This window comes from Felis catus, chromosome X (assembly GCF_018350175.1).
Source record: "Felis catus isolate Fca126 chromosome X, F.catus_Fca126_mat1.0, whole genome shotgun sequence".
In the NCBI taxonomy this organism is placed as follows: domain Eukaryota; kingdom Metazoa; phylum Chordata; class Mammalia; order Carnivora; family Felidae; genus Felis; species Felis catus.
The window spans coordinates 26,405,566-26,433,127 of NC_058386.1; the positions used below are offsets into that span (position 1 = coordinate 26,405,566).

General features: G+C 42.6%; 1 protein-coding gene across 8 annotated transcripts in view; it reads right to left on the reverse strand.

The window, feature by feature from the left end:
• Positions 1–254: 254 nt before the first annotated feature.
• TAB3 (TGF-beta activated kinase 1 (MAP3K7) binding protein 3) overlaps positions 255–27,562 on the reverse strand; it is an 89,560-nt gene continuing 62,252 nt past the window's right edge. For 4 of the 8 annotated variants that reach the window (XM_023249431.2, XM_023249430.2, XM_019823716.3 and 1 more), the window contains 6 exons: positions 25,194–26,655; positions 23,931–24,091; positions 19,011–19,104; positions 16,122–16,205; positions 9,086–9,187; positions 255–4,442 (listed from right to left, as the gene is read on the reverse strand). In XM_023249431.2, coding sequence (XP_023105199.1) covers positions 4,294–4,442; positions 9,086–9,187; positions 16,122–16,205; positions 19,011–19,104; positions 23,931–24,091; positions 25,194–26,655 — 2,052 coding nt within the window. In that variant the 3' untranslated portion in view covers positions 255–4,293. Of the gene's footprint in view, positions 4,443–9,085; positions 9,188–16,121; positions 16,206–19,010; positions 19,105–23,930; positions 24,092–25,193; positions 26,656–27,562 lie in introns of those variants that run through there. The other 4 variants (XM_023249432.2, XR_002739913.2, XR_002739912.2 and 1 more) reach the window with 4 other exon arrangements.

The following is a 27,562-nucleotide window of genomic DNA, read 5'->3' on the forward strand; positions in this document are numbered from 1 at the left end:
TTTGTTTAATCTGGATCTTGCAAGTAATATATTGAAGTAGAATGCAAAATGTAAGTTCCTAACATATTCCACTTGATTAAAATAAAGTTGGTTTTTATATACTTCTACCCAATTTCTAAAAATAACGAAATCTAACATTACTACAGGTATTAACGGAGGAATCGGAAGAGGAGGTTTTGCAACAGCCTATTTCAGTCGAGTGTGATACTGTATACTGTAAATCATTTCTAACTACACAGAAAAGAAGCAGAACGTAGTGTTTGCTTTTAGTTTATTAATTTATTTTGCAGGAATCTTTGACTTTCCCAATATGTACTGTTTGGAAGTACGATGCATGCATAGCCTTTTAAAATGCCTTTGTACAATTTCACCTCAAAATAATGATTCACAGCATACACGGAAACCTAAAAGAAACATGGTATTTACAAGATTTCATAGGTTCTTGCTGTTTCAATGAAGAAACTGATCAATTCTTTTACAGTAGGGAACCATGGACATTGGGTCTCATTATAAATAAGAATTCAGAATTGTTCAGTCTCAAAGCAACTTTTCATGGCTTTAGAAACTAAAATCGAGTCATCATCCTATTAATCTCTGAATGCCCAAGCCATGCAAAATTCTACTTGTATTAAATATTTGGGGATGCAAATAATAAAGAAAAAAAAGGCAGGTCTAGTGAATGTGAAAACATCATCAGAATTAACTTTCACGCTAAGAAAATTCTGTCAATTCTTTCAAAAAGATACAGTAGTGGTGCAACAGACAGTGCCCAATTTATTGATTTTTTTTTTTTTTATAGTAACATTTCAGTGGTCATGGTTCTTGCTCGACTGATATACCAATATACCCTTTAACTACGAAGGGACATCTTCACATTCCAGGATACATGACCGATGTTTTCCAAGGACAATTTTTTTATGCCTTACATTCTTGCTTTTTTGTTTATACTGTCAAAGACATTACAGTTACCTTTTAAAATACTATAGAAAACTGAGTTGCCACAGAAAGTTGGATATGAACCCTAGATCATCGGGACAAGACGATGACAAAATTGAAGGAAACGATATTTTTTTAATAATTAAAAAGTACTAAAACTGAGACCAGCTCCTTAAAAATTAAACTGCCTATCACACTTCCCACTTCATTCAGGGAAATAAACAAATGAGCGACACTTTGCCCCCCTCCTTTTCCTCGTCTAAAACTACCTTTCCTACGACGCAGTTCTTCTGTTTAAAACCCCCTGCCTCTTTGCTCTCCCATACAAGGTCATTATCAATGCAAACATTTTACAATGCTTAGGAAGTTTCTGGCTCCTCTATTACCACTTTAAACTCTTAAGACCTACTCCACACGTTAAGGGACAATGTACTTGGAACAAAACAGCACGTGTGCTTTCTAAAAACCCAGTTTACAAAACCATGAAATAGTGTAAAACGTATAGTCAGGTCTATGTGTTACCAGATACATCAAACTAGACACGTTTTAAGAAAAAAGACGTTTCGCTAGCAACCAGCCGCACCCCGGCCTACGCGAAGAGCGGCGGGCCGAGGCGGACAGGTGCGGCCCGGCGTCCGCCGTCCCGCCGGCCGACTGGGCACGCGCTTCAGTCTGACCGGGACGGCCTTTCCAAAAGGCACCTTGAAAGTTGACCGAGTCCTCCTTCAAAGTGGTCAGAGGCAAGAAGTCTAGAGAGCGGACACAGTTAAGGAGCTCAAACGTGTCCGTGGCAAACAATTTTGCTTCCTTTAAAAACTGAATGCAGCCTACCTTGGCCTACGAAACTTGGGCCCAACCAGAAATGAACACATACGGAACTTCTTGAAAAGCCATCTCTGGTGCCTCCTACCCCACCGTCTACACCTATCCCAGAGACTGGTTTCTTCTCCTTTTTCCTGGCAGGGGCAAACAACGATCGACTAGATAGATCACCAAAGGACTGGAACCATGCATCTACCGTATGACGACAGCTTATTAACCCGGATGTGTGTTCATGCAATAGTTGTAAAGTCACCTACGTGGTTTTAATACGGCATCCGACTGTTTCCAGACATGCTACTTTCGTTCTGAACGAACAGGCGCCCAGTTAACTGCTGCCGCTTGAGCGTATCTAAGAAAAGAATACTGGTAAACCTCGAGCTAGAACACCAAGCAGGATATAGATTTTCCCCCTAAGTTGTTATTTAATACCAAGCGGGGTGGATCGTCACTGAAGAGATAGGAAACCATACAAAGGCAAAGGCATTGGCATATTACACAAGAGTAGGACTGAGAGACGGCTGCTGGAGACGGACAGACACCAGTGTCACAGAAGCTTTGAAAGAAGGCGATTTTCAGGTCGACGCTTTGAAGCCCATCTGCTTTCTCTCCGTTCTTTTCACAGTCTTGCCGCAGTCGAGTGAGGGATGTCTTAGCGGTGTAATCACAGAGCCACGCGTACTTGGCGAGACGAGTGGATATTTTGGGAATTTTCCACATACGAGACGTTGGCAACGCGGTGGGTAGAGGGTGAAATGATGATTTTGAAGGAGAATGGCGATGGGTTATGACGCCTTTGGTTTCATTGTGCATTTAGGGACAGCTGGTGTTTCCAGGTCTGCCCGACACCCCTGGTACCTTACAATACAATGACAGCTTCAAGAGTGTGGGTGTGTGTGCGCGTGCACGCGCGTGTGTACAGGGGGGCACGTGGCATGCGAGGGTGGCTACTCCTAAAATCTGAGCCTCAGGTAACATCCTTCGGGATTCAAAGCCCTACTGATCGTATTGCCGTTTACATTCACCCAAATGATGGGAAGATTGCAAAATCCAATTCTAAGCTAGGAAGGAAATTCAAATGACGGAGACCTTAAAGAAACGTCCTATGAACAGTCTTCCAGTGGTGCACCCTAGGGGGCCACATGGTTTTCTCTCTCTTCAGTTACTCATACCCTAAAGTTTTGGCTTCACAAATAAGGAGTGCTTTAGTATCACCTGAGCTACCCGAACAAACTCATTATTACCTCTGAATACACCCTGTTAACTTTAAACAGCTCTGAGTTGTCAAGTCCTTTGCGCTCACCTCTCTCTAATCTCATTTCTTCACCAGCCTTCTCCTCCTCCCAAGTAACACAGTATGCAACTTGATGACATCGGCCAACTGTAATTTCCCTCACGCTGGTTTATTAACATGTGCAAATAAATCTGTACTGAACAGCTAATAGTGATTTTTTTTTTTCAGCTAAGTTAGGATTGTGGCACAAAACACTGTGCTGTAAACATCATGAATTCATCACAAAATTGGAAGGAGGAAAAAAAAAAGGCCCTATGGACTGCACACATTTCTTACAGAACCGCAGCTGAGCTCAAGATTTCCAAATGGATTCTGGAATGGATTTACATTTGGCATACATTCACTGTGCTATTGGCAAAGCGCAGTTTTATGAGAAGGTCATTCATAAAATTGTTCTTGGTAAGGACTTGTTATTTTTAAAGCCAATGGCCTAATAAAAGCATGCAGTAACATAAAAATTGTATCTATCGTGGCATAATTAGGTCTTAGTTACCAGTGTTGATTTAGCTTGATGAATTACTGTACAAGCAACAGGGATCTTCTCACCTCTGATTGTACTCTGGAACAAAGGGCATGATGTGCCTCATTCCTGACAGTTACAAATCACATTTTGAACTATCGTTGTGTGTTTGAAATTACCTCTGAAAAAAGCAGCAATTAAAAATACCCTTATTACTTAGCCCCCCCCCCCCAAAAAAAAAGTTGTGGGTGCTTTTTCCTGTTCTTCTCTTTACTAGGAAACACCGGGAAGAAGCATGGGGAACCTGGGTTTTCCAGAGAGCTGTGACCAGGTGAGTCTGCTCTGGGAATTCACAGTTTGTCTGATAAACTGTAACAGGTCACACCATGACTGAAAGTTCTAGTTTATAAAGTAAGGGCTACTCAGCAGTAACTTTAACAATTGGGATTCCACAGAAGAGCGCTTGCCCTCTCTGTGTACATTCTTTCAGGAGTGAATCCTTTCCCGGTTTCAAGTATCCCTTTCTCTCTCACTCTGCAATGAGTAAAGAAAGGAAAAAAAAAAAAGAAAAAAGAAAAAAAAAAAAACCCCACCAAAAAAAACCCCACCAAAGAGAACTCCCCATTTTTCCTTTAGTGAGCACAACCAGCTCCAGGGTCCTTCCTCCTCCCCCCGTGGAATCTGCCAAGGAAAGGCTGGGCAGATGAACAGCTTCCCGAGGTTTTCTTTTCTTCGAGCGGGGGCTCCAAGTTTCACTCTCGAAATGACGCGGACCCATCGGAGTTCAAGTGTACCGCGGCATCTCGCACTGCTCACAGCGGTTGAGGGCGGGGTGGTTCAGGAAGGTGCAGCTGTCACAATTCCACGGAGCCCCTTCGTAGTCCTCGTCTCGGGGCTGTGTCCGAGGACTCTGCTTGGAGCCGGATGGATGCTCTGAGGGAAGTTAGGATGAAGAGAGAAAACAGACTGAACATTGCCAGGTATAATCTAAGCTGAAACACTACGAGAAAACAAGGGGGGCGGGGCACAGTTTGCTACTCGACCTCCTGTGAAAGCCAGCTGGTATACGGAGCAACTAGACACAGGCAGCTCAACGGGTTTATGAGACAAATTCTACTTTGTTCAACATAATTGACTTTTTTGCTTTCAGAAAAAGATAAACAGAAGCCCAGTACATATGACCTTCCTCATTCATGATCCTAACAGCAGTTAGGCTACATGGCAGCCAAGTGAACCAAACGAGAAATCTCACAGAACATGGGAGATTCTTACCATCTCCTTCAGTTTGCCCTGACGTCCCCCAGTACCAGCCAAACTCTCATCAACCTCTGCTACGCTGGCCTCCTCCCATGAGACCTTCAGCCTCACAGTACGCATGCAGAGTTTTAATCAGAATGGTAAAAAGAGAGACTCCACAGGTTTTCATAAAAGCTAAACTCATTCAAAATAAGATGATTTTTGATCCTTAGCTTCTTTCCTACCTCTTTGGCATTATAATTTCCTTCAGATATAGTTTTTCAAAATGGACATATCTGAGGGTGCCTGGGTGGCCCGGTCAGTTAAGCGTGAGACTCTTATTTCGGCTCAGGTCATGAGTCACGATTCTTGAGTTCAAGCGCCCCCCCCCCCCCCTCACTGGGCTCTGTGCTGACAGTGTAGAGCCTGCTTGGGATTCTCTCTCTCTCTTCCCGCCCCCCCTTTCTCTCTGCCCCTCTCCCACTGGCGTGAGTGCTTGCTTTCTCAAAAAAAAAAAGGGGGGGCAGTCTATCTGGCCATATAAAATGCTGGCAACCCTTGGTTGGTCCTCAGGATTTTCTTTATAAACACTTGAAACTTAGATTCCTCTTAGGGCCTCACTCCCTCTGGCCTTGTGTTCAAAACGGCTTTTGTCTTGTACAGTTACTCTGGAAATTCTGCTTTTTGAGGAACATCCCTACTGAACGTGGTATCTGGGAGCAGGAGGCTAGAGACCTCTAGACGGAACTGACCCTGGAATCCGGAGCAACTCAGGAGGCTGGGAAAAATCTACCTGTAAAACAGTCCAAATCCTCACTGTGAACTGGAAAGGAGGTGAAGATCTAAAGTCAGCAGCCTTCCTAAGCAGGTAACAAACTAAGATGAAAGGCTTTAATCAGCCACCATTTGGGGTTAAGTGTATATTCTTTTGGAAATTAATGACCTGACTTGGTGGTAGCAACGTGCCTTTCCTGACAAATGGCTACAGTGAACATTCATTCCCCAACAGGTAGAGAGGACTGAGTTTCAGACCCGAACCTTCCAATGGTCATAGTAGAGCTCAGGTTCACCCAAGAAGGAGCTGTTAGCTTGACAAGAGAACAGAAAACCACTGGGTTCGTCAACCTACTTGGGGCTTCTCTTGTTGAACACTGTAGGAAAAGAAAAAATAACTTTCCCTTTATCTTTCTGAGTTCTTGACGGAGACCCATCCACCCCAGGTAAAAAAAAAAAAGACAAGCAAAAAACAAAGTTCATCAACATGTGTACCTCACATATCAGGGCAGAGACCGAGGAAAACTAACTCCCCAAAGGGGGCCAAGAGGCTGTTTAAATATCATCTTCAGCTGAAGACCAAGCAAAACGGTAGAGGGAGGGCAGGGGAAGCCTGTTAAAGGAGGTTATCTGACAAGCACGGGAAATAGGGGTCTATTCCCTAGGCGTGAGTCCCGTCCTTTCTCCACTGATAACCATTCTTTTGATTCAGTCATAAGGCTCTCTCGGGTACAGACAAGGAGACTCCTCTAAGTGGAGACTGCCTTTATAAAGGTCACCCTCATGCATGTGTGGAATTTGAGAAAAAACAGACGAACAAAGGGGAAGAAAAAGAAAAGATAAAAACAGAGAGGAGGCCAATGGTTAAGAGACTCTTAAATACAGAGAACAAGCTGAGGGTTGTTGGGGGGGGGCGGTGTAAATGGGGGGGAGGGCACTCTTCGAGACGAGCAATGGGTGTTGTATGTAAGAGATGAAACACTAGGCTCTACCAAAGCCAAAACTACACTGTATGTTAACTAACTTGAGAATGAATCAATGAATGGAATGAATGAATGAATGAACGAACGAGTGAGGGGGAGTGGTAAGTGTACATGTAACTGTTCCTGACAAAAGGGCAACTTCTATTCTGTCGTCAGAGCTTCTCCTGCCTTTGCAGTTTCTCACAATAAATCTTGACGCCCAAAATGGCCTATTTTATGGTGCCATATTCTCCCCTTCAGGACCACCATGACTGAATTTGGAATAAATCACTCTCAACTGACTTACCAAAATAGTTAAAAGGCACCTAATTCAGAATTACTATTGGTAAGACACTGTGCATTTCATCCCAAGGAAGTACTGCTGAAATAGAAGCATCTAAAACCCAAAAGACATTTTAGATGTCTGTTTTCATTTGATTTACAGTTGTGAAATCGTTTCTTTCTATGGCCTGTGTAAGAAGCAAAATCTTTCAAGCCTCCTAGAAAATAAAAACTTAAAAAGAGAACTGAATAGGCTTTTCCTTTAAGACTAATTATTTTTAGGGGTGCCTGGCTGGCTCTGTCAGAAGAGCATGTGACTCTTGATCTCGGGGTCCTGAGTTCAAGCCCCACATTGCACGTAGAGATTAACCCATTTAGAAATAAGCAGGTTTTTTTTCAACGTTTATTTATTTTTGGGACAGAGAGAGACACAGCATGAACGGGGGAGGGGCAGAGAGAGAGAGGGAGACACAGAATCGGAAACAGGCTCCAGGCTCCGAGCCATCAGCCCAGGAGGTTTTTTTTAAAGTTTAATTTGAAGAGGCCAAACTTCCATACAAATAACCATCTTCACAAATCACACAAATCAAATCATTACTGTTTATAATACACTCATTAGAATATAGGAAACAAATTGCCTAAAAGGACGCTAGTAAAAACTTCAAAATTGGTAAATAACTTCTACCCAAAGAGAAAAACTCATTTTTCCCTAATGGGAAATAAGCCAATGGTAAAAGAGGATTTTTTTTTTTTTTTTTTAACTAAAATAAAGTACAAGGTAGTTTCATGTTTGGTTCTTAGGCTGGGATTTTTCCCCTACTTCTGTAATAGTCAAGTAAAATACTTGCATAAACTCATATATATACAATACTTTTAGAACCCTTATTTCAACTGAATCCCAAGGTAAAATTCAAGAAGCAGGAGAAAACTGCAGTGAGGGGTTATAAAAAAGTAATTTAAAAAAGCTTTTTTAAATATTTATGAGATGGAGCGCCTAGGTGGCGCAGTCGGTTAAGCGTCTGACTTCAGCCAGGTCACGATCTCGCGGTCCGTGAGTTCGAGCCCCGCGTCGGGCTCTGGGCTGATGGCTCGGAGCCTGGAGCCTGTTTCTGATTCTGTGTCTCCCTCTCTCTCTCTGCCCCTCCCCCATTCATGCTCTCTCTCTCTGTCCCAAAAATAAACGTTGAAAAAAAAAAAATTTATGAGAGAGCGAGAGCACATGCATGTGAGCAACTGGGGGAGGGGCAAAGGATCCAAAGCAAGCTCCACACTGACAGCAGAAAGCCCCATAAGGGGCTCTAACTCCAAAACTGTGACATCATGACCTGAGACAAAGTCAGACACGTAACCGACAGAGCCACTCAGCGGCCCTCAAAAAGTTATTTTTAAAAAAATCTTTTTAACCTTTATTTTTGAGAGAGAGACAGAATGAGAGGTGGGAAGGGGCCGAGACAGAGAGGGAGACACAGAATCCGAAGCAGGCTCCGAGCTGTCAGCACAGAGCCCGACGTGGGGCTCGAACTCACGAACTAGTCAGATGCTTAGCCAACTGTGAGTCACCCAGCAGCCCCAAGAAGTCATTTTTTTAATTAATTACTTGGCCTTGCTTTGTAGATGCTATTCAAGCAATCCATCCAATGTGGTGGACTACTAGCCACTTAAAAAGCGGCCACTTCGATGTGCTCTTACTGCCAAACGTACACCAGACGGCAGCACCTGGGTGGCTCAGTCAGTTAAGCATCCGACTCTGGATTTTGGCTCAGGTCACAAAGTCACAGTTTGTCAGTTCAAGCCCCGTGACGGGCTCAGGCTCCAAGCTCCGCAATGACGGTGTGGAGACCTGCTTGGGATCCTCTCTCTCTGCCCCTCCCCCACTCGTGCGCGCTCAAAATCAATAAAAAAACAAAAAAAACACGCCAGATTACAAAGACTGTTTGAAATAACATGAAATATTTCATAATTTGTGGACTTGCTACTGAAATATTATGTTGTACATACTAAATAATCTAATTTCACTTTTTAACGTAGGAAATTGAATATATCTAGCTTGTGTTGTATTTTTATTGGGCAGCGCAGCCTTAGAAACTCATCAGAGAAGATGAGTTTTAATTTTTTTATTAAGAATCTCTACATGCAATGTGGGGGTCACGCTGCCAACCCTGAGGTCAAGAGTCACATGCTCCATGGCCTGAGCCAGCCAGGCACTGGGAGAGAATAATTTTCTAAAAGGAAAAAAAAAAGGCCTTTCCTTGTGGTAACTCTACGTGGGTGAACACGTGTGTTTGGACGTTGTGCACAAACTCCGGACACACAGGTACAAACCATCTGCAGCTGCTGCCTGGGTGTCATGGACGTCTGCCTGTACTTTGGAGGTCACGCTAATTCTCCGGGCTTTCCTCTCAATTGTGCAAGGGTCTGATGAGTCTGCATGAAAAGAAGCAAAGCCAGTAGGAAAGGGATTAAAGCCGTTCATGAGAAGAGTGGACAGGCTCCCAAGGATCTGTCATGGGACACGCACACTTGAATAGCTACCCTATGACTTCATGTCAGCGTCCGCGCTCAGGTCAGGGTGCGTGCCCGATTTCATACTGCTTCGACAACCTATGTAGAACCGTGGCTCTTTGGAGCTTTTCCAGCCTCTACAATTACCTGGAGTAAATGTGTCATTTCACCACTTCGCCACTTTCCTGATGTAAACTCGGTGACAGGAATTAAAGGTCAACGTGAAGGCAAAATTTGGGAGGTGATACTTGAGCCAACAGCCTGATTAAGCAACAGTTCTTAGAAAATCATGGGTTGAAAGCACATGATCTGTAAGGCTAGCCGAAGAATCCATTACAGTAATAACAGTAAGCTACAGTACTTCATAATTAATAAGAAGAGCAGTGATTGAAAAATCAGCACCAACTGAGAGCAGTACGGACTGCAGGCATCCCTTGCTAGAACACTGTTTCTGTGAATGCACACCTTATCCGTAAGCAGTCCTTTGTGTTATCTGCCCGTAGAAACCAAAGAAGGATCTTGGCATTTTCTGATTAGTTCTGAGCCCACAGGCAATCCCCTAGTATGATCCACCTTTGGAAATTACTGCCCCTGAATCCTAAGCCTGGTGCCTAGGTATTTACTCCACTATCAGGGTAAACAAAAGCAGACTAAATGGTCTCCTTAGGCTCCAAAGAATACTATAAACTTCTATTTCTTAAGCTTCTAAAGCACTTTTATAGTGTCATATGCTTACTACTCTCATAGACTCTTAGGATCGCCATGTAAAATACATAAACTAATGAGGATTTGGACTGATCGCCTCTCCGGTGCACAGACTAGACCTGAACAAGGTCAGGTGGCCGCAATAAGCAGGACCAGGGCTCAAATCATGGGATGACAAGGTCAGTGCTCTCACGGCTGTGTTACCAATGAAAGGTTGGGGAGGACTTTCGAAGGCAGCTGAGAAACTTACATGGACATGGAATTGCTTCACTACAAAGTTCAGTCCAAAAAGGGTTCTTGGTCTCCTTCTTTTTCCTTAGGTTTCTTTTTCTTCCTTCCCTTCCTTCCCTTCCCGCCCACCACCCCCCCCCCCGCCCCTCCTGGCCCCCGGAGAGAGACAGACTGTGACCAGGGCAGGGGCAGAGACAGGGAGACACAGAATCCAAAGGCAGGCTCCAGGCCCTGAGCTGTCAGCACAGAGCCCGATGCTGGGCTCGAAGCCACGAACCGCAAACTCATGACCTGAGCAGAAGTCGGATGCTTAACAGACTGAGACACCCAGGCGCCCCTCATTCTCTTTTTATTATCATACTTACTATTCAGATAAACATCCATATTCCACTTGGATTTATACATGTAAGAATGCCAAGACATTTATTTTAGCCAATAAACCAATTCTGTCAGTTATTTATATTTTATCTTAAGTGGCACTGCAAGAAAATCTACCTTAAAGTACATAAATGTTTTTGAGAAGAGGCCAATTTAGTTTTTGAAATGTGAACGCTTAGAAGACAACACCCCTGACTTCATAGAGAAAACCAAACAGCTTTTGATTTCAGCTTAGGTCATGATCTCATGGTTCCTGAGATCGAGCCCTGAGTCAGGCTCCGTGCTATCCATCACATTTCATTACAACTGTCTCCTCGCTCTGCCTCTCCCCCAGGTGTGCGTGTGTGTGCTCTCTCTCTCAAAATAAACACAGGGTTCACCTTTTGTTTTTTTTTAGTAAGTTTAAAAACTACAAGGTAGGGTACATAACAGGACACTATTATACTAGTGCCATTGTATGTTCTCGCCAACAGTATATCTAATGAAAGCTCAATCGGATTTCTCAAGTAGAAATTCATTTCTAGTGAGGATGTTCGTTTTCTAATCTACTTTGTATTAAAACCGTATGTAGGGGCGCCTGGATTTAAGCGTCCGACTTCGGCTGGGGTCATGATCTCACGGTCCGTGAGTTCGAGCCCCGCGTAGGGCTCTGCTGACAGCTCAGAGTCTGGAACCTGTTTTGGATTCTGTGTCTGCCTCTCTCTCTCTGCCCCTCCCCTATTCGCACTCTGTCCCTCTCTATCTCAAAAATAAATAAACGTTAACAGAAAAAACGTATGTAGACTAGGATAAGCCACTTGGGGTAAGCGTCAGGGAGCATCAAGCATCTATCTAAATGATCCATATACCTACTGACTATTGGATACATACTTTAGAAGTTGACTGCAGTTGGAATTTAATTACAGCTCGCTGTGAGGACTACTCAAAGCTGCAAGGAATACAGCCGCCTTAGTAAAGGTACTTAGAGTCACATGAAGCTGGATATTACGGCATCCTAACGATAGTCCTGGCTGAGTAGTCCAGCAAAACAGGAGCTTCCCACCTCAAGTATATGCTGTTGGTCTCCAAGGCAGAGGCACAATGACCTGTCTGCAACACCGATTCGACCACTGCTAGAACACTCTTCGGGCTCCTGGCAGCTGACCTACCACGTGACGTCAAGACATTTTCCTCATTTCTTGGTGCGTGTTTAAGGTAAAACTTAGTGCAATACACATACCGTAAGCGTGCCATCTGAGTACTTTTGAAAATTGCATATACACCTCAATAATCCGAATCCCTATCAAGACATTACCATTAGCCCATAAAATCCTCCCATGCCTTTTCCCAGGTAATCCCCAACCTCCACTCCCAGAGACCAAAGCTGTTCTGTTTTTTAATATAAACGAATTTAGTGTATGAATTGCAGCATGTAAACAGAATCATACAGTATGTATTCTTTTGGATTTGCTTTATTTCTTTCAGCATTATGTTGCTTAGGTTCCTGCACGTGGTGTGTGAAAAGAGTTGATTTGTGTTGCTGACTAGTATTCCCTCATGTGAATACAGCACAGTCGGTTTATCCACTCACCTGCTGAGGGCCACTTGGGCTGTTCCCAGTGTTTGCTCAATTTGAACACATTCGCTATGAATCTTCTACTACAAGCCACTTTGTGGACATGGTTTTAAATTCCGTTCGATAAATTTTTAGAAGTAGAGTTGATGGGCTACAGGGCAGGTGAATCAAGGTGTGCTTTTACAAGAAATGGTCACCCCATCTTTAACTTTTACCAGAAATGTCAGAATTCTGATCGCTCTACATTCTCATTAATGTTTTAGACCTGGTTCTTTAGGGATCTAAGGATTTGAATTTGCATTTTCTTAATGTCTATTCAAGTTGAGCGTTTTCATGTGTTTACTAGGCCATTTATATATGTTTGTGAAGTGTTGATGCAAATGTTTTGATCTTCGTAAAACTGGATTGCCTTTTAAGTTTTTGTTCCCAACGCTTATTTTTGAGAGAGAGTATGTGCGCGTGTGCCTGAGCACGTGGGGGAGGAGGAGAGAGACAGAGGATCCCAAGCAGGCTCTATGCTGACAGCAGAGAGCCGGATGCAGGGCTTGAACTCACAAACTGTGAGATCATGACCTGAGCCAAAATCAGATGCTTAAGCAACTGAGCCACCCAGATAGATGCCCATGGCTTGTCTTGTTACTACTGTGCTATAGAGGTTCTCAATACATTCTAGATACCACTTTTTTTTTTTAACCAGGTATGTTTTCAATATTTCCTCCCAGTCCATGGCTTGCCTTTTCACTTTCTTCACAGTGCGTCTTGACAAGCAGAAATGTTCAACTTGAACGAAGGCCAGTGTACCAACTATTCTTGCTGTGTTGCTCAAAATTCTTAGCTAAACCCAAGTTGCAAGTATATGTTAGGTTTTGTTCTGGAATCTCTGTAATTTAGCACTGACACTTACATTATGTATGACCCATCTTAGATTTCTGTGTATAGTAAGAGGTAAGGATCAAAACTGGGTTATTTTTCCATATGGTTAACCAGGTTCTTGAATTAGTTGCTGGAAAGACTTCCCTTTCTCCCATCACTGCTTTGGTGCTTTTGTCAAAATCTGGCAGTGTAAGTGAGGGTTTCGATCTGGGCTCTCCGTTATTCTCTATCTACTTTTTATCCCTATGCCATTAACATACTACGATGACTATAGCTTTATATTAAGTCCTGAAATAAGTTAGGGCTAAGACTTCCAATTACATTCTTTTTAGAGATTGTTTTGAGTATTCTATGTCTTAGGCAATAAGGTATGAATTTCAGAATCAGTTTGTTACTTTTGCCCAGTACAGTTAAAATGGGTATAAGTACAAATGACTAGGGGAAGAATAAGTTTCCCACTTGTGATTTAACTGCAGACATGGTGTATTACCCTAATTTCTTCTGGCAATGTTTTGTCGTTTTCAATGTCTATCACTGGTGTTGAATTCATTTCTCATTTTTGACTTGTTTGCTGGTACATAAAAATAGGGTTCTTGTAGATTCACCTTCCATCCCAAGACCTTGTTAAAGGCACTTATTAGTTCTAATAGTTGTGTTTTAGTCTCCTTATAGCTGGAATAGGGGCTGACTTCTGTCAGATGCTTTTCCTATATCTAGTAAAAAGGAGCATGAACTTTTTCTCCTTTACTGATAGCACATTCCTGAGCTAAAAGAAACTTGGTCACGATCCATTATCCTTTCTACATATTGTGAAAATTACGATTTTTTTTTTTTTGCTTTAAATTCTGGAGGGGGTATTGATGTGTAATTCTGGTTTTTTTCTAGGGGTGTGGGGGGTGGTGAGTAGATAATACCTTTATCAGGTTTTGGAATCAAGGCTCTGCTGATGACACCCAAAACAAACAAAAAACTGAGAAGCTATCTTTCCTCATCTATTTTCTCAAAAAATTTGCATACAGTTGGTAGTATCTTTTCCTTAAATGTTTGACAGAATTCAAGTACCAATGAAACCATCTGGGTATAGAGTTAATGGATTCAAATTCTTTAATAGACAGCTATTAATATATCCTGTATCCTCTTGTTGTCAGTTTTGGTAGATGTGTCCATTTCATATCAAGTTCTGAGTTTACTGGCATAAAGATGTTGATCACATTCCCTTATTATGTTAATGGATAACCATTATTTCTCTTACTATTTTGATAATTTGTGTTTTTTCTATATTTACCTTTCAATCTCCTTGACTTTATTCTTTCCTAAAGGTGGAATTTTAGGTAACTGATCATTAATCTTCATGGCTTGAGTGTGTCTTCCCAAATTTCCTTCTAAACACTGCTCAAAGAATTTGGCCTTCCCTGGCATGCATGGGTGGCGCAGTGGGTTAAGCATCCGATTTTGGCTTAGGTCATGATCTCACAGTTCGTGGTTTGAGCCCCACATCTGGATCTGTGCTGACAGCTCAGAGCCTGCTTTGATTCTGTGTCTCCCTCTGCCCCTCGTCTGTCTCTTTCTTAAAAATAAATTCACATGAAAAAGTAAATTAAGGAAGGTAGGGGCGCCTGGGTGGCTCAGTCGGTTGAGCATCCAACTTCGGCTCCGCTCATGACATCACGGTTTATGAGTTCCAGCCGCGCGTCGGGCTCTGTGCTGACAGCTGGGAGCCTGCTCCCGATTCTGTGTCCGCCCACCCCGGCTTGTGCTCTCTCTCTTTCAAAAATGAATCAACATACATACATAATGAATTAAGAAAGGCCAACTTCTTCTTGTTTTTTTTTTAAAGAGAGGTAGAGCTTTAATGCCCAGCTCCCGGGAGATAAACACTAAAATCTTGAAATTTCCCCAAGCGATAAGGAGTGTCTCTGTTATTTACGGTGGGCCCTTCAGACCATACCGGAGATGGCTCGTGGTGGACACACTGCTCACCAACTTGGTCGCTATTTCCAGATTAACAACTTGTCAATGCATTCTGTTACATAGGGTGATTCTTTGATAACAGCCCTTGAATCAATTAACTGAAGTCTGTTGGATTACCAATAGGTAAGACTTCTTTAGTAGATACTCAGGCAACACTGAGTTTAAAGAGACCCATATATATCATTGATGACTTTATCCATTTAGATTAAAAATGTAACTCAGTGACTTTCAACTTGAAACTGTATAGAATGTTGTCACAGTGCCAAACCTGATACTTGGTAGTCATCCACTACATACATACATAGAAAGCTATTCAACTAAAATCAAGCACAGAATTTATACATTACCTCCTGAGTAGGGAGTCTAACAAGATTTGTAAATATTCTACTGGTCATTTAAAAAAAGGCAATCTCAGGGTGCCTGGGGGGCTCAGTCAGTTGAGCGATGGATTCTGGGCCAGGTCATGATCTGACAGTTTGTGGGTGGAAGCCCCAGGTCGGGCTCTGCACTAACAGCACGGAGCCTGCTTCGGACTGGCTCTCTCCCTCTCTCAAAAGTAAATATGGAAAAAAAAAATTAGGGGCGCCTGCTTGGCTCAGTAGCTTCAGCATCTGACTTCAGCTGAGGTCATGGTCTTGGGATCTGTGGCCTCAAGCCTGTCCGTGTGGAGTCTGCTTCAGCTCCTCTTTCTGCCCCTTCCTCACTCGAGCTCTCATTAAAAAATAAATGAAACACCTCATCCCTAACTTAAGAGGCTTAGATCTACAACTCAAACTTTGCATTCTCAGGTAAGACCTTTCAAGTTCTCATTATTTTAGAAGAAGGATTACAGTTAGGATCTAAACTAGGATCCTAGAGTTTAGGATTGCAGTTAGGACAGAGGTAAGTCATTTTACAATGTTAGCTATATATTGTTTCACTTAAAAAAATTAAATGGTATATCCCACTTAATTACCTTTGACAACAATTCCAGGAGTCACTAATTTGTAGTGCCTTTGAGAAATTAAAAGATGGGGGACACGTGGCACAGGAGTATCACTATGGTAACTTTTTTTGTGCTGAAAAGTTAATCTCGCTAACGGAAATTTCTTCAGCTAAACATTCTGATACTTATTTCTCTGTTTGTGGCATTTCCCTACTCACCTTTTTTAGATGGCTTGGGTGGTACAACTGGGCCAGGTTCTATGTTGTCATAAAAATTATTCATGGCTTTTGGATCAAAGTTTCCTATAAAGAAAATAAAATCACCATATGCATTTAGGGCTCTTGTTCGTATTTGGCTTTTTTGTCAAAGAATATATAGAAATAAAATATGTAAGAAGGGAAACTTTTCCAGGGTTCAAAACTCCTATCCTCTTTCCACTGAAAATGTTTTCCTGATCACTGTGAGAAAAGACCCAAGCAAACTACCCCATCAGTGTTGATCAACAAACCATCACCTGAAGGGGTATTTTTCTAACTGCAAAGCTACTCTCTTGCAGGAGGATTATGTATGTGACACACGTAGGGGAGGTCAATGAGGAAAAAGGATGGCTGAACTATTTTGCGTTACTCTTGATTTTAATGAACAAACCGTAAGAAAGAAGGTATCTTTCATGCCATTCAGGGTTTACCTTAACAAGTTACCCATGATAAAGTAAACTGTGGAAGAAGTGAAACAGAAATTTACAAAGAGGAATCAAGTTACCGTAGCAGCGGCTCACAGTTTTCTTATCTTGAAGAAAAGGAGAATACTGAATGGTGCCTACAGATTTATCCAAGATAATGAGGTGCCAATTTCAGAGTGATAAAGACGACAATCCCTGAGAATTTTGTCTTGCTACAAAATTTTCAACTCTCTCAGGATGTTCACTCCCTGGCCTAGTGTCTATTTCAGCCCCACCTCCTGCCATGAGTCCTCCAAGGTGGGTTGTGATCCACTGTCAGCTTTGGGTCCCGCTGCGACTTCTGCAGACCTATCACCGTAATCTGCTCGTTCTGCGCATTTCCAATGAAGGTTCAAAACTACTCCTGCTTATGAGGTACAGAGAATGCTGTAGGGTACTGACAATTCAAATATATTGGATGTCTTGATGTCTAGACATTATTTTGCCCCCACGAAAGTTTTCCAACATTAAAGTTTTTCCGGAGTATGGAAGAGTAGCATTCAGTATAAAATGGATATATCTGGACCCCTTATGAAAGGGGATTTAGAAACACTTCAGCACCAAAAAGAGCTGTGTGTGGCCCAATGAAGACCAAAAACCCAGCTCTTTGCTTCTAAAACCTTAATAGTGCTTTCCCTTGCAGGTTTTATCACAAATGCGTTTTTGCATTTGGAAGACAAATGAAAGCCACAATGCTGTAAGATGCTGCCTATGTATTTCCTCAATTAAGTTACAGCCGATGTTTTAATTTCGAGGTCTCATAAGGCTTACTACAAATGTCCCAACCAACCGTTTGAGTGTTCCTTGTTCTGCTTCAAAAAAACACCCAAGCAAAAAACATGGATGTAGTCTTTCAAAACAGTGACAATACTTAGTATCCACCCCCCACACCACGCACAGCAATTCTTCCAGTGCTTAAAGCAAGGAGTCTCTAGGATTACCTTTGGGGGAAAAGTGAAGGGTAGGGGACCAGACTGTGCACCTTTCACATTCAAATTTGCTTCTATTCAGACTGTTCCCTATCTTTTACATCTTGCCTAAACATGGCAACAGGGTACGTTATTATAATACTCTTAAAATATAGTAGAAGCTCTCTTAGCTGCCATAATTAAGGAAGTGGTGGTAAAAGGGGAGGGGCTGAATCAGACGTCGTAAGAAAAATGACTTGTCACCTTCCATGTTGGCACAAGACTTTAGTGTGTGTTGACTAAAAAGTTTTCTATGGTCCTTCTTCCATAAACTGTACACCTCTAAGGTCCCCCAGGGGAATGGGCCAACTCTTTCTCGCGTAAGGTCCGGGGAATAAACGTGTCAGGCTTGGCGGACCCGTGACAGTCTGGAGGCAGCCCTCACCTGTGCTGCAGAAGCACAAAAGCAGCCCCAAACCCCATGTCAACAACAGAGTGTGACCGTGTGCCACCAGAACCACCAAAAGAGGCGGCAGGCTACTGCGCCGAACGCTGAATCTACAATTCTGTCTTATTTTGAGTAATGGAAGAGAACCCTCTGAGGTTTTTATGACTTATCCCCTTAACCCTGGGCAGTTTTCACCCGTAACTAGCTCGCAGACCTCCTCCTGCCTTTTTTCTTTTTTTAGTGATCTGCCTTTGGTTTTTTTATAGGAAGAGCAGATCCTCCTGCGTTCATGTGAGCTCAAGAAAGAATAGAGAAATACAGGAAATGGCATATACAGGCGAGGGAAAGGGCACGACTAACGCCCGCGGAGCAGACCGTTCAACTGCTACAAGCAACAGGACAGGCACAGGCCGGTGTGTGGCCTCCCGCTCAGGAGTGCGCAGCGGCTGCGGACTCGGAGCAGGTATCTCGTGGGGGGAATGAACACCTCCGGCCCGGGGAGCTGGGTACAAGAGAGTCAGTTAAGAGAGCTTCTACCGTAATACAATTCTATAAAAGAGCCAAACCAGAAAAGAACCTCAAAATCCAGAAAGTATAAAACGTAGCTGGATGTTTTCATGTGATGGATACACAAAAAGGACATGGAATTTCTTTTAAAACTGAGGAATCAGATAGTCGGATACATGATTCCCGATTTTTACAGATACTTTCGATGAGTAACACATCAATCTAGTAAGTCTTATAATTAAGACCCATCAATATAAAATATTCACAGTAAAGGACTCAAACAGGAGAAACGCAGAGTAACAACACGGAACAGTCTAAACGATAAGAACTTAATGATGAAACTGCCCAAGTAAAACTATCTTGGATCCCCCAAAGGTATGGCCATGGAGCAGAGGGATCTCTTTACCAGGATTATAATGGATAAAAACTGTCTCTTAAATCTGTAAAACCAAAATGATGGCTATTTAAGCAGCTTAACACACCACACTATTACTTATGGTTTACCAAATAATCAAGTCTATACCTCTAGATTGAAGGAGGTCAACTTCTTTCAGTGTACAGTCAACATTTATCTGGAGTTGTCTGTTCATGCTTCTCAATCTTGTCATTTCCTCAGGCTAGTAAGAAAGGACCCAAAATAGCAATTGTGGGAAAGTCATTATCAAGCCCAACATTTAAGAACTGCTATTCACGTTAATCGTTCTGACTGGTTATTACCAAGAATATGGCCTTAGTCCAAAAGAGGGCACGCTGAAGAAGTCCTAAACGCTGAAAGGAACAGGCAGGTAAAATGGGGACATCAGTATGGCCACATAAACACAAAACGTGCATTGTAATCACAGAGCATGGTAAGGGAAGCTATGAGGACCAATCTGGAAAACAAGCAATGTCCACGATTGTAGTCTCGTCCAGGCTTGTAGAAATGACAACAGTACTAAGTTAAATTCATGTGGAGTGTCAGACACTGTTCACCAGAGGTTTCTTACTCGTTCCTCACCACCATCTTCCAGGGCAAGCATCGCCAGTTTATAAATGAGGAAGGCGATGCCCCAAGAAGACCTAAAACTTTTCCGAGGTTATCAAAGAAAGGAAGTGGTAGAACCAGGATTTAAACACACTTTTTCTCCTACATCAAACAAGTGGGCTCCACTCTGCCTCCAACTTCCTTTCCTTCTTCATTGACTTCCAGCCCAACCGACTCCCCCCTTAGGCGTATAGGGGGCATACATGAGACAAATGTAAAGAATGCTCTATTCTTCAGGTCAACTTTTCTGGAAGACTTGACTTCCTCTGACCTTCTAAGGTTCTTTACATATATACAGGAAAAAAATAATTGAGGTTTTAAATTCCAGAGGCATAGGGACTAAAGCGTTCACCACAGCCCAGATATTAACTCAGTTACTAATGTGCTTTGAGCTATATACGGTAAAAGATGAATATCTGTTAGGACAGAAGTTGTTAAAAACCTGTATTTTTCTACACACCATGTTAATATAAGAGTCAAGAAAAATGAGCAAAAAGGCTCTCCATTTACAATAATACAAGCTCTCACACTGGAGGTGTTCTCGGAATAACTGGGACTGCCCCTTAAATTCACGAGTATGAAACCTTTAAAATAAGGGATAGAACACAATATAATAAGAGCTACAATTCCTTACACTGCTATGGGAACACGAAAGTCATTCAGAAATATTTATTAACGACTGCCTCTTTCCTATCTGCAAAACATGGGACATTACCACATAAAATGCTTATACCTTGTCTACGAGGCAATATCAAGAGTTTAAAATATACGTGGGCATTTTCACTGAAGATAAAGCCCTTGGATCAGTGCTCGGAGTATGTAAAAAAAAAACTCATTCTTTGTAGAATCTTACCCGGAAAGTCAAGTACCGAAACAAGTTGAATCTTCCTATGAAGGTGCAGGAGGAAGGGGGGTGTTTCAGACACAATGGTCCTAAATGGTGAAGCTACATAAGTAAGTATGGAAATACTAGAATACACTTGATAGTCCAGAGGCTACGAGCACATTTCCTTGTAAGAATACCAGCAGCTCTAGTCAACAGGATCATTTCCAAAGACAGGAGAACCACCAGAATTCCCTAAAGAAATAACTTCCCTGTAAGATTCTTAGGTCCTTTTTCATAGCTTCTGATGAAACCAAGGGGTGGGGGAGCTATTTCTGAAAAGTCAGTACCATTTGTAAACAAGTGCACTGTATTTTCGAGGAGGACTTTCAAGATTGGCTGTGTGTAATTTAGAGTTCTTGTAAAAGATCTGACAAAGTCAAAAATTCTAAGCGTTTTTTCAGAAGGTGGCAGAAATACCTTAAGTCAACTGAGCGCTTGAAGAAGTTGTTATCACAGAGAGCAAGGCTGACGACCACTGTTGTTTGGTGGCTTGGCCCTCATTATGCACCTGGGGCTGTAAAATGTCAGTTAGTCCAAAAACCCGCTTAGAACAAGATGAAGGAGAGGAAACACTTGGGTGAGGGAGAACTGGCAGCTCTCTGCTTAATGAAACCTTATTTATCCTTCAAGGTTTAACTTGCATTTTCCCCTCCACCATGAAACTGTCTCATCTTTAAACCCTAACAGCAAAAAGCTAACATTTCTATCGCAAAACTCTCAAAGTACTTAATATCCCTACCATTTAGCTGGCCGACCCTTCCGATTCTCTTTTCTCTCACACAAAAACACAATGCTTTGCAAAGAACAGATTGAGGCCATCTTGCACTTGTGCCCTCCTTAGATCATTTCACTCTTTCTCTAAATTCTACAACTGCAACCTGTAGCTGGTAACCAATGTGCGTTTCAGGCTCCCGAGGTACACACGTTTCTTTTTTAATGCACTGCTTGTTAAGAAGTTGATTTGCAAACTTGAAGGTAGAGATAGGAGCTTAGGAGCACACACAAAAACCCCGCAAAACGATTCTCTTTTCTGTAATCCCACATGTGAGTGGGACAAGGACAGCCATTTACTGAGCACTTCACTCCATGCCAAACACTTTTACATATATTGTCTTTGTCTTGACAATATTAAAATGTAATTCCCTTTTACAGATAGGGAAAATCAAATGCACAGAAGAGCCAGTGATTGCCAAAACTATTCTGCCTCCAGAGCCTACGTGCACACTCTGTGAACTATGTCCTGGTGCCTCAAGTGAGCCTCCATCAACAACAGGGAATTCTGACTAAATGCTTTATTTCTGGATTCATTTCCTCTGTAACATACCCGTATGTTAAACATGTTCCTAAAGCTACAGTTTTGCAAAATGGTTCTGATCTGTGTGTTTTTCCAGTGTTGTCCAACTAACACTTATAAGACTATTCACTATTTGCTGGGCACTACATAAATTCATTACTATGTATTATTTAATCCTAACAAAAATCCCAAGAGATAGGTATTCACAGGTATCACAGATAAGAAAGTTCACAGTGAAGAAAGAGCCACTGTCTGAACATCCAGCTAGAACTGTCCCTCGCCCATGCATTGTTAATAGTCCCTCCTTTTATTCTAGGGCTGGCAGCACACACGGAAGGGGATCACACGCTTAAATTTCTCGTCTCTCAAATACTCTCAATTACTTAGCAGGAATTATCCAACAGCCATAGGTCAGTAAACACAGGGCCCACGGTTAGGTGAGGGAAAATGCCTTTTATGCTAAGAAAATCTGTTTATGCTCCATAAGTACCTAAAAGACTGCAAAGTGCCCAACCACCAGGGTAGATTCTCATTTGGGTTATATTCTTCAATACCTCCCTAGTCACAGAATTCAATGAAGATTTTGAGTGGAGGAAAAAAATGAAGAATTTATCACCTTTTATTTAAAGACAGCTTTATAATTTTCTAAGCATTTGAAGTAAAATCCTCCCTTCTTACTTATAACACTATTCTTTGAAATTCTAATACTGACTAAATTCCTTTCAAGTACTAAATATACCTGTTTATCAATAATTTCTTTCTGGCAAATTCCACCGGTTTCCCCAGGACCAGCAGAATAATCTTCAAACACCTCAGCCTCAACATCTATGCCCCACCAGACGGATGCACATTAACCTGTTAACACTCCAGAAACCTCACCTTACGAGTGAGACCTGTATGTGCTACCTCCTGAAAGTCTGCGTGTCATAACTTCACCCCTTTGTTAGCTCAGTGGTCTCTTCCCTTAGCAAATGCCCTCCCTGAGGAGTAGGTCTTTGGCCTTTTCCCCTTCCCTCTATTCACCGTAGGAAAATCAGATGGAAACCAGGGACCTGCTTCCATATAAAAACACGTTATGAAACTGCATATAATTTCCGGAGTTCCCAGATTTCCTGAGAAGCCACAATTCTCCATTAAAAACTTGTCTACAGAGGCAGAGCCGCATACTGTCTGCAAGAGGCCCAACATGCCGGCTACTTCTCTAAACTTGGAAATGCTCAGAAACCTCCCTCAGTTTTGACACGTGGGGAAAAGAAGGAACGGTCCTATGGAAAGAAGCCAAGTTTAAGGTGAAGCCCTGAAGAAGACGCAGGACTTACCCGTTTAGAGCTCCAGAAGAGGATACGGGAAGGCAGAAGTGCACAGAGCACACACACAGACGAGGGGCCGGGGGAGTTGTCTCATCACCCGCGAGTGTAACCAGCACTGACCCCACTGGGTTAGAATTATCTGTTGACAGATCTACTCGTCTCGCTGGCGGGTATGCGCTAAGCACCCAGCACAGGACCGCACTCATCAACTAAAAACGGCCTGCTGCACAGATGAACGTTCAGAGGTGAAGTGACAGATCGGATCACAGCAAGCTTGTGTTGTCACAAGATTTTAGGAGGCTGGTTTCAAGACTTTCCAGGTTGCTTAACGTTTTTTAGAACTCATCAGCAGTGCTAAACATGTTAAAAACATACCGTCTACCTCTTTGCGTGAGAGCAGTGACTGTTAGGACTGCGGTCAATACTGCTATCTTAGTTGCTACGGTTATTTACACTTAACAACACTTCTCTGCCTGGAAATACTCTATAGTCAACACTTTCCCAGATTCATATCGAGAGCGTTCTAAGTCATTTGAATCAATGTGCTTAAATAAGTAACTTCTAAACCTTTGCAATTTATATGTATAATACATGCTTCAAAGAAAAAATGGACACATGAGAACAAATGACAAAATACTTAGTAGGGTGCACTTTCCTACTTTGACAAAAACTTACGGTTAATGAGATGCCATACCTTGATTAGAAATGTCAGTTATTTGAAAATACGGATGAATCTATGGAACTCATACAGGTGAAAAAAAATACAAGCATCGCATTAGTTTGATGAGAGCTACTGAAGGCCACAGTCCCTTGCCCATCGTTTAAAAAGCACAAAGCCCCTGCAGGGAAGGGAACCTGCAAGAGAAACGAGTGACCTGGACAGCCACCATCCCCACCTTCCCATCCACACACGGCCACCGAGGACTTACCGTGGGAATCGCCGTGGTACAGCTGACCCTTCGGAGCCGTCTCTGCATCAGGTCATGCTCCATACCGTTAACTTCGGCCTTCAAGCGCTCGAGCTCCTCTTTCTCGAGTTTCAACTGCTTTGCTAACCTCTCCATCCTTGCTCGCTGATGTAACAGCAAGGCTACAGTGTTACAGACAGAGTCATCGCAGAGAGGAACAGTGAACCAGTGACTGGGAAAGTTCTCCATGCACTGCCGACGCGTAAAATACTCCAAAGGAACCCTGTCCTCAACCTGAGCGGGCATTTACTCTTGTGTCTTGCTAATGCTGTCTTACCTTTCCCAGATCTGCCTGAATTTGGCTCTCGTACCAAAATGACACCCGCTGTAGGTCCCGCTGGCTCTGCTGTCCTTCGTGTCCCTAAGACTGTGTTTTTAACTATGCCTGCGTGGGTTTGAAACAGGTTCACTACCAGGCATATTTAATTACAATTGTAATTACTATCCGCCTCACATACTGAAAGAATAAATTCTCAGCTAGCTTGAAATCTGAATAGACTTAAAAAATCCTGTCGTCTTTTTCTTTAGTTAGGCTATTAACTAATCCAACAACGTTCTTCATCACCAGTCCCACTTGTAAGTAGACAGTGCTTATAAATATTACACGCTCCAGGCCATTCTCTAAAACAGACACAAATTCTTTGACTTTGATCAACTACAGCCCACCCTCTTTTTCCTACTCTGTAGTTTGTTTTCTGACAATATCGATTTCGCTTGTCTGTATTTTTGTCCCAATGCACGTTCTTCCTAAAAAACAGCCTTATAAGGTCACCATTATCATGCCTACGTGTTCATATTTTAAAACAGAGAACTCTGAAAGCAATAACCCTATTCTTGACAGCTATGCTACTGCCCAATATTTAATCAACACTAAACATTTAAATAAAACTAAACAGCTAATACGGGGGCGCCTGGGTGGATCAGTCGGTTCAGCATCCGACTTCAGCTCAGGTCATGATCTCGCAGTTTGTGAGGTTCATGAGGTCAAGCCCCGCATCGGGCTCTGTGCTGACAGCTGGGAGCCTGGAGCCTGCTTTGGATTCTGGGTCTCCCCCTCTCTCTGCCCCTCCCCCACTGGTGCTCTTTCTCTCTCAAAAAATAAATGAAAACATTAAAAACATTAAACAGCCAAGAAATGTTTTTTTTTTTTTTTTTTTTTTTTCAACAGGAGACTGCCACCTCACCACAAAGATGAAATTTCATAGTAGGGCTAAATGAAATTACCTTGTGTATAGGCATAGTCATCTGATCCAGAACTAGAACTCCTCTGGTATTTATGGCTTCCCTTTTCTCCCCCAGAACCAGGTATCACTGAAATGGGCTGAATCGGTTCTGGGGCTGCAGAACGTTCTTCTTGGTCCACTAAATTTAAAAGATTTTCAGTCGTTGCTCGACCTACGGTAATTTTAAAAACTGTAGTTGGGTTTGGTATCATTCGAGGAGATGGTGATGGAACACATGAAGGTCCAGTTGGCTGTGTATACGTAATATACACAGGATTAACACTAAATGGAGGTTTTGGCTGCCCGGATATGCCTCTTGAAGGGGAACTTGAAGGTGGCGTGGTGGCTGTGTACAGTGAGTGCTGATTACGTGGAGACGGCTGATTACTGATAGGTGAAGGACTCCTGTTCATGGCTGTCCCAGGTCTCTGAGAGGGTTCAACTGTGATTTCTATCTTCTTCATGGATCCTTTGGGTAAGCTGGACGGTGTGTATGGGAGATAGGCGACCGAATGGCTCCCCTGTTTCTGATAGCTAGGAGGTCCTTGTTGATACGGATGGGGTGGAGTGGTGGAAGGACTAGGTGGCATAAAGACATGGGAACCTGGATGGCCCAACTGGGAAGGCTGCACTTGATGTTGCGGAGAGCTGAAGGGTGAAGGACACTGAGAAGGAGGCGGTGAATGGTAAGCAGGTTGAGGAATCTGCTGCTGTTTGGGAGAATACTGAGAAGGCTGATAGTTCTGTTGATGGGGATAAACGGGTAAAGGACGCTGGCTGTAATGAGGCACCGGGCCCTGGGGGGAGGACTGCCACGGCGTACTCTGAGGAGTTTGTCTCCCTGATGAACTCTGAGATGTCTGTCTAATATAAATAGAACCAGGAGGCCCATAGAGATTGCTTGGAATCTGTGGCAGGATTTGTAAAGCTCTTGGTACAGTCTGTCCGGAAGGGAGGTTCTGGGATACCGTAACAGTAATGGGATTGGTACTATACCGAGGTATGTGCATGTACGAAGGAGGAGGAGGGGGTGGTGGTGAAGGCCCTTGCATAGCAGATGGATTCATTCCTGTTTGCATGGAAGATGGCTGTTGAGGTGGCTGTGAAGGAGGAGTAGCTGCACTTCTGTTCTGTTCATTCATGAAAAAGGGATTGTAGTTCGGAGCAGCAGCCACAACAGCTGGAGCCGAGTGTGGTTCCTGAACTAAGCAGATCAGCTGTTTACTCGCCGCATGCTGTGGGTCAATATGTCCATCGCTTGAGCTGTGTACCAGTGTTCGACCACCGTTAAGTTGGGCTCCATCTGCTGGGTGGTAGCTACTAGGAGAATGGATACCCAGATTAATATGCAAAAGGCGATTTCGATTCATCCTGTTGTCCTCTGGACTATGGTATTCCATATATAAGTATTTGCTACTCTCCTGGGAAAGGGCTCGGCAACAGGCTTCAAGATTGTTGTTGTTCTAGGGGAAAAAGACAGTAACATTGGCAAAATTAACAAATCTTAATAGCGGAAGTGAAACTTTGCCGGTTACGCAAATACAACTGTCCTAGAGAATGGTACTTTCAGCAGACAAAGCTTCGCGGTCATCTTTTCTGACCAGGAGATCCCAAACAATTCATCTGGTTCCACAGACCGGAAGCTCACAGGACTATTACTACCACGACTGCTACAGAAATGTCAGGAACCCGCCAATGAACTTTGTGACTCAACTCCCAGGTTGCTGACTCCAAGTCCAGGGCTCATTTTATGTTTGTTGCATCTCAACAAACTAAAATGTTGGGCTAATCTTGGACTCACCACAACCGCTCTGAAATACAAGTTAAAGTAATACTCGTCATTAATATTTAAACTGAAAAACATGAAAACAACCATGCTTTAGTTTTCAAAAAGCACTGAAACTACAGAAGGAGAAAAATTATAATAAATTCCTGGAGTCAAAACAATGAAACTCTAAAGCAGTCTTTTTTAACCAAATTTATCCCTACATCACTTCAGTTATCATTATGAAAGAGTAAGCTAAACAAATCAGTAAAAAACAAATACACTTTTTGAACTATGGTTCCACGACTTTGCCAAAGTTAGGGTAAATTTTAACAGGAAACCAGGTCTCAACTGCCTTAATGAAATTGACTCACACTCCCAGAGTCTCAAAATTTTTTACCCACTGAAAGGTTGGTTGCTTGGTAAACCTTCAACATCTGTGGAGGGTTTCAATTTTTTGAGTTAGGCACATACTCACAGATGATAATAGCAAAGTGACATTTTAGACACTCCACTCAACAATAATCATTCTAATGAAGGATTCCTTTTTTGATTTAAAATACTGTAAGGTAGTTTTCCGTTAAAATACAAAAATCTCAACTATT